The sequence below is a fragment of the Notolepis coatsorum genome (assembly GCF_963971535.1).
Source record: "Notolepis coatsorum genome assembly, chromosome: 8".
Taxonomy (NCBI): Eukaryota; Metazoa; Chordata; class Actinopteri; order Aulopiformes; family Paralepididae; genus Notolepis; species Notolepis coatsorum.
Window position 1 is genome coordinate 27,813,704 of NC_140172.1, and position 13,090 is coordinate 27,826,793.

The 13,090-nt window shown below is 44.4% G+C and overlaps 1 protein-coding gene across 2 annotated transcripts in view; it reads left to right on the forward strand.

Moving 5' to 3' along the window:
* specc1 (sperm antigen with calponin homology and coiled-coil domains 1) overlaps positions 1-13,090 on the forward strand; it is a 292,788-nt gene that overhangs the window by 212,446 nt on the left and 67,252 nt on the right. For both annotated transcript variants that reach the window (XM_084320784.1, XM_084320785.1), the window contains one exon: positions 287-389. In XM_084320784.1, coding sequence (XP_084176910.1) covers positions 287-389 — 103 coding nt within the window. The remainder of the gene's footprint in view (positions 1-286; positions 390-13,090) is intronic.

Consider the following 13,090-nt stretch of genomic DNA (forward strand, 5'->3'; position numbering starts at 1 on the left):
GGAAACCAACACACATCCTCACGAGACACCAGATGACCTAACTGTGCTCTCTCTCTGTCTCTTTCTCTATCTCTCTCTCTCTCTCTCTCTCTCTCTCTCTCTCTCTCTCTCTCTCTCTCTCTCTCTCTCTCTCTCTCTCTCTCTCTCTCTCTCTCTCTCTCTCTCTCTCTCTATCTGTGTCTATCCCTCTCTCTCTCTCTCTATCTCTCTCTCTCTCCTCTCTCTCTCTCTCTCTCTCTCTCTCTCTCTTGGTATGTACGTGTCGTCCGTCCGTCCCTGGTGACAGTTGGGAAAGAAAGGACCCCTTGGCTGCTCTGGCGAGGCAGTATGGCGGATCTAAGAGGAACGCTTTACTGAAGTGGTGCCAAAAGAAAACAGAGGGCTATCCGGTAGGGAAGCAGAGGCCACAGACCTCTCCGCTATTCAATACAAGCTCCCTTCCCTTTCACACCCTCCTTCCCACTCTCTCTTTCTCTCTCTCTCTCTCTCTCTCTCTCTCTCTCTCTCTCTCTCTCTCTCTCTCTCTCTCTCTCTCCTCTCTCTCTCTCTCTCTCCTCTCTCTCTCTCTCTCTCCTCTCTCTCTCTCTCTCTGTATCAGTGTCCTTTTGACTCTCTGAGCTTTGAGAAAACATCCTTCATTTTGTGTGTGTGTGTTATTGACATGTGTTGTTGTGTTCATGTGTCTGTGGCCATGGAGCAGAGTGTTGTAGTTGTCACCTGTTGCTTCAGCCACTTCCACTAAAAGCCAAACTTTAAGGAGCCTGATCCAGCCCGGTGGGATTATTAGCACTTTGGATTAAGTTAAGTTAAGTTCCAAACCCCACGGCTCCATGTACAGTACAAACCTCTTTGGTTTGCGTGAGGTTTCGGGGTCATGGCGTGTATCTCTGGCTCGACCAAGCGTAAAAAAAAGCCTAGCCGTGTGCCGTGCCGAGACTAGGTGGCGTGTTTAATAATAGATCCACCGGCTTTCCCTTCGGATGAAAAACCACCTGAGAAATTGGACGAGTCGTCCAAATCAATAGTTGCCTTTTTTTCTCTGGGAAACTCCCCTCTGTGGCTTGATGTTAGTGGTTAGTGTCTCTCTCACACACACACACGCACGCACACACGCACGCACGCACGCACGCACGCACGCACGCACGCACGCACACACACACACACACACACACACACACACACACACACACGCACGCACGCACGCACGCACACACACACACACACACACACACACACACACACACACGCACACACACACACACACATCCTCTGTGGTGATAACAGCTGACCAGAAGAAACAGACACACCGCTAATCTGTGGACAGTCTGCCGGGCTGGCTGCTCTCCTGTTGGCACCACGATGACACTGTGGTCTGGATGTGAAGAACCACACAGACAGGCACCACTCGTTGCTTTTCACTTCATTCTCCTTCACGCCCGGTTCTCTGAGGACCGGCCGTGGATCATGTAATCGAGATGGAAATGCGGCCAAGCTGTGTTCCGTTTAGGGGCCAGTTTGGTCTCGCAGTGTGAAAATCTCTCCTGACTTCATCTCTAACTGATCCCTAGTTTGCACACAAAGGCCCTAGCAACGCCCCTAGCAACAGAGCATGATTATTCTCAAAGCTGCAGGAATGCAATAAGAAGCTTTGGCTAATAGCGGCCGTGTTTTGAGTCCCTGGGAGCCTGCCGTGGTCGCGGTTATTTATATGATGGAGAATTCTTTCCATGTGGTGCACCTTGTGACTTGAAGCAAGATTAATAGGCTATTTTCTAAATCCATATTGACTAATGTAACTTTTGAATGACTTTTAATAGGAATTATGCAACCCATTGTCAGAATCCCACGGCTTGTTCTCGTGCCCCAGGACAGTTTGTTCAGTATTTTGTGAATGTGCACCACTTTCCCCTGAAGCAAGAGATCAGAGAGAGTGAATCTTGGAATTTATGATGTCATCTCGATGTAAAATCTAGGGCTGCTACTAAGAAAATAAATCTGGCACTGACTTTGTGGAGCCATAAAGTGTTGAGCTCTCAACACCCAAACATTTTTAAGTTTAATGATCTAGTAACGCTAACGGGCATGAACCAGAATTTAACCCTCATTTGGAGGTAAGAGCCCACGTAAGCATTTTATGGGTCTACGAAGACAGCATTCCATTCATTGTCTATGGAGCAGGCAACATCCAGTGACATCACAAATTGAAGGGTTATTTATCAGATTTCTTTGCTTTAGGAGAGAGTGGTGCATGTTCACACATATCCAGTGAACTATCCTGGGGCACAGGAATAACATACCGCATGTGAATTATTAAAATAAGTGACAATGTGTATTTTATTTATATTAATGAATGCACTTCTGGAGTGTGTACAGAACAAATTGAGACTACCAGTGCTTCAACACAACATTCACTTTCGCTGCTCTAGCCTCAAGTCAAGTCAAGTCAATTTTATTTATAAAGCACATTTTAGACAAAGTGCTGAACAATTTGCATACAATTCAAGGTACTATACTCAAAAACCATATCAAACTATTTAAAACATAATATACATTCAAATCACATTAAAACTAAGCGGATACTCTGTACAAGGGATTTAGAAGGCCAGGCTGAAAAGATGTGTTTTTTAACCTAATGTTAACAGGTAGACTGTTCCAGAGGCAGCCACAGCAACGGCTCGATCGCCTCTGGTTTTTAGCCTTGCTCTGGGGACGTCCAGGAGCATTTTATTAGAGGGCCTCAGACCTCTGGACGGGGTGTGGACATGCAGGAGATCTGTGAGGTAGGGAGGGGCAAGGCCATTTAGGGCTTTAAAAACCATCAATAGCTATTTAAAAATCGATCATGGACTGGACCGGAAGCCAGTGAAGGGCGGATAGGACAGATGTGATTATGTTCACGCTTCTGTGTGGCAGTCAGGAGTCGTGCCGCAGCGTTTTGAACCATCTGTAAGGTGGACTGCTCTAAACCTACATGAAGGGGGTTACAGTAAGGTGGACTGTAAGCTCTAAACCTACATGAAGGGGGTTACAGTAAGGTGGACTGCTCTAAACCTACATGAAGGGGGTTACAGTAATGTGGACTGTAAGCTCTAAACCTACATGAAGGGGGTTACAGTAAGGTGGACTGCTCTAAACCTACATGAAGGGGGTTACAGTAAGGTGGACTGTAAGCTCTAAACCTACATGAAGGGGGTTACAGTAAGGTGGACTGTAAGCTCTAAACCTACATGAAGGGGGTTACAGTAAGGTGGACTGTAAGCTCTAAACCTACATGAAGGGGGTTACAGTAAGGTGGACTGTAAGCTCTAAACCTACATGAAGGGGGTTACAGTAAGGTGGACTGCTCTAAACCTACATGAAGGGGGTTACAGTAAGGTGGACTGTAAGCTCTAAACCTACATGAAGGGAGTTACAGTAAGGTGGACTGTAAGCTCTAAACCTACATGAAGGGGGTTACAGTAAGGTGGACTGTAAGCTCTAAACCTACATGAAGGGGGTTACAGTAAGGTGGACTGTAAGCTCTAAACCTACATGAAGGGGGTTACAGTAAGGTGGACTGCTCTAAACCTACATGAAGGGGGTTACAGTAAGGTGGACTGTAAGCTCTAAACCTACATGAAGGGGGTTACAGTAAGGTGGACTGTAAGCTCTAAACCTACATGAAGGGGGTTACAGTAAGGTGGACTGTAAGCTCTAAACCTACATGAAGGGGGTTACAGTAAGGTGGACTGCTCTAAACCTACATGAAGGGGGTTACAGTAAGGTGGACTGTAAGCTCTAAACCTACATGAAGGGGGTTACAGTAAGGTGGACTGCTCTAAACCTACATGAAGGGGGTTACAGTAAGGTGGACTGTAAGCTTTAAACCTACATGAAGGGGGTTACAGTAAGGTGGACTGTAAGCTCTAAACCTACATGAAGGGGGTTACAGTAAGGTGGACTGTAAGCTCTAAACCTACATGAAGGGGGTTACAGTAAGGTGGATTGTAAGCTCTAAACCTACATGAAGGGGGTTACAGTAAGGTGGACTGCTCTAAACCTACATGAAGGGGGTTACAGTAAGGTGGACTGTAAGCTCTAAACCTACATGAAGGGGGTTACAGTAAGGTGGACTGCTCTAAACCTACATGAAGGGGGTTACAGTAAGGTGGACTGTAAGCTCTAAACCTACATGAAGGGGGTTACAGTAAGGTGGACTGTAAGCTTTAAACCTACATGAAGGGGGTTACAGTAAGGTGGACTGCTCTAAACCTACATGAAGGGAGTTACAGTAAGGTGGACTGTAAGCTTTAAACCTACATGAAGGGGGTTACAGAAAGGTGGACTGTAAGCTTTAAACCTACATGAAGGGGGTTACAGTAAGGTGGACTGTAAGCTCTAAACCTACATGAAGGGAGTTACAGTAAGGTGGACTGCTCTAAACCTACATGAAGGGAGTTACAGTAAGGTGGACTGTAAGCTCTAAACCTACATGAAGGGAGTTACAGTAAGGTGGACTGCTCTAAACCTACATGAAGGGGGTTACAGTAAGGTGGACTGTAAGCTCTAAACCTACATGAAGGGGGTTACAGTAAGGTGGACTGTAAGCTCTAAACCTACATGAAGGGGGTTACAGTAAGGTGGACTGTAAGCTCTAAACCTACATGAAGGGAGTTACAGTAAGGTGGACTGCTCTAAACCTACATGAAGGGAGTTACAGTAAGGTGGACTGTAAGCTCTAAACCTACATGAAGGGAGTTACAGTAAGGTGGACTGTAAGCTCTAAACCTACATGAAGGGGGTTACAGTAAGGTGGACTGTAAGCTCTAAACCTACATGAAGGGGGTTACAGTAAGGTGGACTGTAAGCTCTAAACCTACATGAAGGGGGTTACAGTAAGGTGGACTGTAAGCTCTAAACCTACATGAAGGGGGTTACAGTAAGGTGGACTGTAAGCTTTAAACCTACATGAAGGGAGTTACAGTAAGGTGGACTGTAAGCTCTAAACCTACATGAAGGGGGTTACAGTAAGGTGGACTGTAAGCTTTAAACCTACATGAAGGGAGTTACAGTAAGGTGGACTGTAAGCTCTAAACCTACATGAAGGGGTTTACAGTAAGGTGGACTGTAAGCTTTAAACCTACATGAAGGGGGTTACAGTAAGGTGGACTGTAAGCTCTAAACCTACATGAATGGGGTTACAGTAAGGTGGACTGTAAGCTCTAAACCTACATGAAGGGGGTTACAGTAAGGTGGACTGTAAGCTCTAAACCTACATGAAGGGGGTTACAGTAAGGTGGACTGTAAGCTCTAAACCTACATGAAGGGGGTTACAGTAAGGTGGACTGTAAGCTCTAAACCTACATGAAGGGGGTTACAGTAAGGTGGACTGTAAGCTCTAAACCTACATGAAGGGGGTTACAGTAAGGTGGACTGTAAGCTCTAAACCTACATGAAGGGGGTTACAGTAAGGTGGACTGTAAGCTCTAAACCTACATGAAGGGGGTTACAGTAAGGTGGACTGTAAGCTCTAAACCTACATGAAGGGGGTTACAGTAAGGTGGACTGTAAGCTCTAAACCTACATGAAGGGGGTTACAGTAAGGTGGACTGTAAGCTCTAAACCTACATGAAGGGGGTTACAGTAAGGTGGACTGTAAGCTCTAAACCTACATGAAGGGGGTTACAGTAATGTGGACTGTAAGCTCTAAACCTACATGAAGGGAGTTACAGTAAGGTGGACTGTAAGCTCTAAACCTACATGAAGGGGGTTACAGTAAGGTGGACTGTAAGCTCTAAACCTACATGAAGGGGGTTACAGTAAGGTGGACTGTAAGCTCTAAACCTACATGAAGGGGGTTACAGTAAGGTGGACTGTAAGCTCTAAACCTACATGAAGGGGGTTACAGTAAGGTGGACTGCTCTAAACCTACATGAAGGGGGTTACAGTAAGGTGGACTGTAAGCTCTAAACCTACATGAAGGGGGTTACAGTAAGGTGGACTGTAAGCTCTAAACCTACATGAAGGGAGTTACAGTAAGGTGGACTGTAAGCTCTAAACCTACATGAAGGGGGTTACAGTAAGGTGGACTGTAAGCTCTAAACCTACATGAAGGGGGTTACAGTAAGGTGGACTGTAAGCTCTAAACCTACATGAAGGGAGTTACAGTAAGGTGGACTGTAAGCTCTAAACCTACATGAAGGGGGTTACAGTAAGGTGGACTGTAAGCTCTAAACCTACATGAAGGGGGTTACAGTAAGGTGGACTGTAAGCTCTAAACCTACATGAAGGGGGTTACAGTAAGGTGGACTGTAAGCTCTAAACCTACATGAAGGGGGTTACAGTAAGGTGGACTGTAAGCTCTAAACCTACATGAAGGGGGTTACAGTAAGGTGGACTGTAAGCTCTAAACCTACATGAAGGGGGTTACAGTAAGGTGGACTGTAAGCTCTAAACCTACATGAAGGGGGTTACAGTAAGGTGGACTGTAAGCTCTAAACCTACATGAAGGGGGTTACAGTAAGGTGGGCTGTAAGCTCTAAACCTACATGAAGGGGGTTACAGTAAGGTGGACTGTAAGCTCTAAACCTACATGAATGGGGTTACAGTAAGGTGGACTGCTCTAAACCTACATGAAGGGGGTTACAGTAAGGTGGACTGTAAGCTCTAAACCTACATGAAGGGGGTTACAGTAAGGTGGACTGTAAGCTCTAAACCTACATGAATGGGGTTACAGTAGTCAAGCCGGGAGGTAATCAGGGCGTGGATTGCTGTCTCTACTGTAGGCCTTTAGGGGGAAGATACGTTTTAGCTTTTACCAGCAACCTGAGCTAGCTAGCTCTAACAACAGAGCTAACCTGCTTCTCAAGCCTGAGGGAGCTATCAAGGAACACACCAAGATGATTCACAACAGGATGGTTATGGGAACCTAAGGGTCAGTCATTGTCAGTTTGTTTATCACCAGGATATCTATCAGTAATCGAGATGTGCTTGATATTATCCTACTGTACCTCCGTGATTTATTACAGTCACTGCAGGTCATTAATTCCTCGAACCTGTCCAGTTCACTGACGTCCCCGATAACGATGACTTTTGCTTCCTCTGGTGTCGACCCGTTCAGTTTCATGAACACTTTGCAACTTGCGGTCCAGGTTGCCTGGATCTTATTTTGTTTTCTTAATATGCGTGCTTGCCTGGCGATGTCCGCATTCTTCTTGGTGAGATGGTCATTGATGTATACGTCGGTCCCCTCACACTTGGTCTGATTGTCTTACTTACTTCAAGCTTCCAGAGTTTACACTGAACTTGGGAAATCTGCTTTCAGCTTCTTCTGTGCCCCCGACACATGGAACGTCCTGCAATGTACCTTACCTTTAATGCATCCATTGTATCCATTGGTCAGTTTTAATCCTCAATGACCAATGACCAGTCTGCAGTTGCTTTTAATTGTTTTATTGATTGACCTTTCCTGTTTTATTTTTATATTTATTGTGTGCGCTGTTGTATATTAATTTTGACATCATTGTAAATGAGCTTGCGCTCAGTGTTCTTTCGAGATTAAATAAAGATTGAATGAATGAATTTCTGTAAGATATATAATAGCTATACATTTCTGTAAGATATATAATAGCTAATATACATTTCTCAGGGAATGTAGATCCCTTCCCAAATGCAGATATTTCTGTCCTTCAATCGCTGATGACTCTTACGCAAAGGTCAGGCTCCAGAAGGCCTAGAATCTTCTAGAACTCCCTAACGGATAGCGTTGCCTATAATGGAACTCCCTAATCTATTGCCTATATATCTATTTGAGTATATGGAACATAAATGGAATGTTTGGGGGGAAAACAATAGAAAGAGCAACGCGTTGGGAACTCCCTAATGATTGGGAACTCCCTAATGCATAGTGTTGCCAGTAAGGAGCTCCCTACTCTATCTTCTATATACTGTACTCTTTGAGTTTTTGAGTATATGGAATATAAATGGGATGTGCAGGGGGGGGGGGGGGGTGTATACTGTACCATAGTCTCTTCCTTTCCACCACCTAATAAGGATCCTATTCACACAACCCTGCCCTCTAATTGCAATATTTGGTATCCCAGAGGAAATCGTATCTTTAAACAGGAACCAGTCCGACCATATCACTTAGTTTCAGCCCAGCAGAGAACTCTTGTTGTTTGGAAGCCTCCCGTACTCCCACATCTGTAGCAGCCTGTTTGCAAGATGTCAATGTCTTGAGTTAAGACAAATAAAGTACACGCAACCAAGGTCAACCAAAGGGTTTTGACCTAAAATGGAAACCTTTCATAATACAATGTACTCTGAGAGCTCTAACACTCAATGTGTGACGGTGAAAGTACCATATTTGGGTACTTTGTATGCGATGGATTCGGAAGGGTGGGATGGAAGTAGGGGTTACAACGGCACCCTTCCCCTCCTTGTTGGCTACCACCAAGCAGCTGGTGTACGTCTATCTGTCGGGCGGGGCAATCTGTCCGTCCCAAAACAGAAATGTGTTTGCCACAACATCTTGGTACATGATAGAGACACAACATCATAATACATGATTGAGACAACATCTTAGTACATGATAAAGACAGGGTTCGCACAAGGTCCTTGAGGTGCTTAAAGTGCTTGATTTAAAAAAAAAAAATAAGTCTAGGCCTGGAATTCCTTGAAAACAGCCAATTTTTTAACAAGGTGCTTAAAAAGTCCTTGGAATTCAAATTAACCATTCGCATTGAAAGTTTTGTTCATCCATGATACAATTGTTCTGAATCAAGAAATCATTTTCTTTTTTATCTAAAGTGTAACTAATTGTCGGAAATTGGTTTCAAGCCATAAATATTGGATCCGAAAAGTGAATTCTATCCTTTTAAATTCCCGTTTAAAATGAAAAATAGTGCTTGGAAAAGTACTTGAAAGTCATTGAATTTCATTTTTGCAATGTCTGTGGGAACCCTGTAAAGACACAACATCTTAGTACATGATAGACACAACATCTTAGTACATGATAGAGACACAACATCTTAGTACATGATAGAGACACAACATCTTAGTACATGATAGAGACACAACATCTTAGTACATGATAGACACAACATCTTAGTACATGATAGACACAACATCTTAGTACATGATAGACACAACATCTTAGTACATGATAGAGACACAACATCTTAGTACATGATAAAGACACAACATCTTAGTACATGATAGAGACACAACATCTTAGTACATGATAAAGACACAACATCTTAGTACATGATAGACACAACATCTTAGTACATGATAGAGACACAACATCTTAGTACATGATAAAGACACAACATCTTAGTACATGATAAAGACACAACATCTTAGTACATGATAGAGACACAACATCTTAGTACATGATAGAGACACAACATCTTAGTACATGATAAAGACACAACATCTTAGTACATGATAGAGACACAACATCTTAGTACATGATAGAGACACAACATCTTAGTACATGATAGAGACACAACATCTTAGTACATGATAGAGACACAACAGACACAACATCTTAGTACATGATAGAGACACAACATCTTAGTACATGATAAAGACACAACATCTTAGTACATGATAGAGACACAACATCTTAGTACATGATAAAGACACAACATATAAAGACACAACATTGTAGTACATGATAAAGACACAACATCTTAGTACATGATAGAAACACAACATTTCTAAGTCATAACTTGTACAGCTTATTCAGATTGACACAAGATTCTGCACACATTTTCAGCTATCATTGGCCTACAACGTTGCCACTATATAACTGCATAATGGAGTGCATGGGTTGAAGCACGCAGCAAGTAATGGTTAGAAGGAGTGGTTCCTGTAGCCACAGATGGGTAACAGCTTATCACAAATTATGTGGTTCTTTTTTGTTCTTATGTGCTGTTTTGTTTTATGTTATTATTCTTATAAGATATTGGATAACTTGTCCTTTTTAAATGTGAACTTTTGTCCTGCTTCACTATTTCAATAAATATAACAAAACATTTATAATAAATGTCCTGCTTCACTATTTCAATGAATAGAACAAAAATATAACGACCGGCTGCCTATCTGTGCGCTCCGTCGAGACTGTGCTTACTTTTGTTAATATTTATAGTTTTAAGAGTTTTGTTTGTACCAACTGTAGGTGCATTTAATGTGTATGACCGTCAGTCACTCATAGACATTGGATTACGGGAAACTTACCAACTGGATTACTCTCTGGATCAGCTTTCCGAACCACAACAATAGCCTGTTGAGATCTTGAGAACATCAGGACCATACCTCGACCCAAGGAACAAAGGATCCAGGCGTCGAGGGCGGAGAGCGGGAGTCCGTAACAGATTGAGAACCAGGCGACACCGAACGCCACTACCCAGTATATTGCTAGCCAATGTACAATCAATAGACAATAAACTGGATGACATCAGAGCAAGGATTCAATTCCAAAGAGACGTTAGAGATTGTAATGTTCTCTGCTTCATTGAGACGTGGTTGACGCCGGACGTCCCAGACCACGCTATCCAACCGGCCGAACACTTCTTCATCCACCGCAAGGATCGTACAGCAAAATCCGGCAAGCAGCGGGGAGGTAGAATAGCCTTCATGTTAAACAACAACTGGAGCAATCCAGCCAACGTGAAGGAACTTTCGAACCACTGCTCCCCCAACCTGGAATATATATCCATCAAGTGTCGGCCTTTCTTTCTCCCGAGGGAGTTAACGTCGATCATCCTGGTCGGAGTGTATATTCCACCACAAGCGAACACAGGTGACGCGCTCTCGAAGCTCCACGACGAGGTAAATAAACTTCAGGCAGCTAACGTTGACGCCGCCATTGTAGTAGTGGGCGATTTCAATAGCGCCAATCTGAGAAGAGTATTGCCGGACTTCTATCAGCATGTGACTTGTAACACCAGAGGCGGTAACATTTTAGACCACTGTTACTCGCAATTCAAGTGTGGATACAAGGCGCATTCTGCTAGTGGCTCCGGGAAGTCTGATCATGCAGCCATCTTTCTTTCCCCAAAATATAAACAAAGAATCAAGCACGCCCCGGTAGTCTCGCGAGAGGTGCAGAAATAGTCTGTGGAGTCAGGGGAGACGCTACAGGCTGCGCTTGAATGCACAGACTGGAGGGTGTTCCGTGACAACACAGATAACATTAATGACTACACAGAGACAGTGCTGGACTTTGTTCGTACTTTGGTGGAAGAAACAATCCCCACTACCACAATTAAAGTTTACCCAAATCAAAAGCCCTGGGTAGACAAATCCGTCTGTGAAGCTCTGAAAGCGCGGACCACAGCATACAACGCCGGGCTCGTGGCAGGCAACATGAATGACCACAAGGTGGCGAGATACAAGGTAAGGAGGACAGTAATAGATGCAAAACGGCGCTACAGGAATAAAATTGAACTTCAGTTTGAACAGGCTGACTCCAGAGCTATGTGGCAGGGCCTCAAAACAATGACAGATTACAAAGGCACCTCCCTCAAACTGAACAGTGACATCTCCTTAGCAAATTATCTCAATACCTTCTATGCAAGGTTTGAGGCTGGGAATAACAACACCAGCCTACAAGCCACGGCAATGTGGGGGGGGGGGGGTCTGCTGATGGAGACTCAGTGTTCAGGGTAACAGAGCATGAGGTGAGGAGGACCTTTAAAAAAAGTGAATATCAGGAAGGCAGCAGGACCGGACGACATCCCCGGCCGCGTCCTAAAAGTCTGTGCCGACCAACTGGACCCGGTATTCACTGACATATTTAACCTGTCCTTAGAACAGGCTGTCATCCCCACCTGCCTGAAGAAGTCCACTATCATCCCTGTACCTAAAAAATCCAAGCCTGCTTGCCTCAACGACTACCGCCCTGTAGCGCTCACCTCCATAGCCATGAAGTGCTTTGAGAAGCTAGTAAAGGGCTACATCTGCTCCTCCCTCCCCATCAACCTGGACCCCAGGTGGTGAGAGCAGGCAACTGCACCTCCTCATCCATCACCCGCAACATAGGGGCCCCCCAGGGCTGTGTTCTGAGTCCCCTCCTCTACTCCCTGTACACACATGACTGGTCGAGGTCAAGGTCCTGGCAGGATGGTGCCAGGAGAACAGTCTCTCCCTGAACGTCAGCTAAACAAAGGAGATTGTGGACTTTAGGAGATCGGGGGTCAGGGACTACAGCCCCCTCAGCATCGACCGGGCACCGGTTGAGAGAGTGAACAGTTTTAAGTACCTCAGAGCCCACATATCCGAGGACTTGACATGGACCACACACATTGACAGTGTTGTGAAGAAGGCACGACAACGCCTCTACTTCCTCAGGCGCCTAAGGAAGTTCCAAGTCAGTCAGAAGATCCTTAAGAACTTCTACTCGTGTACAATAGAGAGCATCCTGACTGGCAATATCACCTCCTGGTTTGGGAATAGCACCGCACAAGACCGAAGCAGACTACAGAGAGTGGCACGTTCAGCCGAACGCACAATTGGAGGGGGGCTTCCCACTCTCCAGAACATTTACAACAAGCGGTGCAGGGGTAAGGCTAAGAGAATTATCAAGGACTCCAGCCACCCAAACAACTGCCTCTTTGAACTGCTGCGGTCAGGCAAGCGATACCGGAGTCTCATGGCAAGCACAGAAAGACTCGGAAGAAGCTTCTATCCCCAGGCCATCAGGTTGCTCAACGAACAATAACACTATGCAACAACCATCAAATGCACTCACAACACACACATCCACATGCACACACTCACTTTAAACAAACAACACACTGCAGCACCCACTCTCCACACTTTAGAACACCTAAACACACTTTATATTTATTGATAAAGGATTTGCACTACAACCCATACCTCAGTACACCTTACTGTAAATTGTACCTAAATTGTACCTCATCCCATTTCTGCTTTGCACTATAGTATTGTATATTAGTATTGCATAGTATATTGTATATTGTATGGTAACTCAGTTACTTCTATTCTGCATTGAACATTGTACATATGTATATACTGAACACTGTGTCTACGTATGTGACTTCTATTTTTACTTCTATTTTTACTTCTATTATTACATGCTATA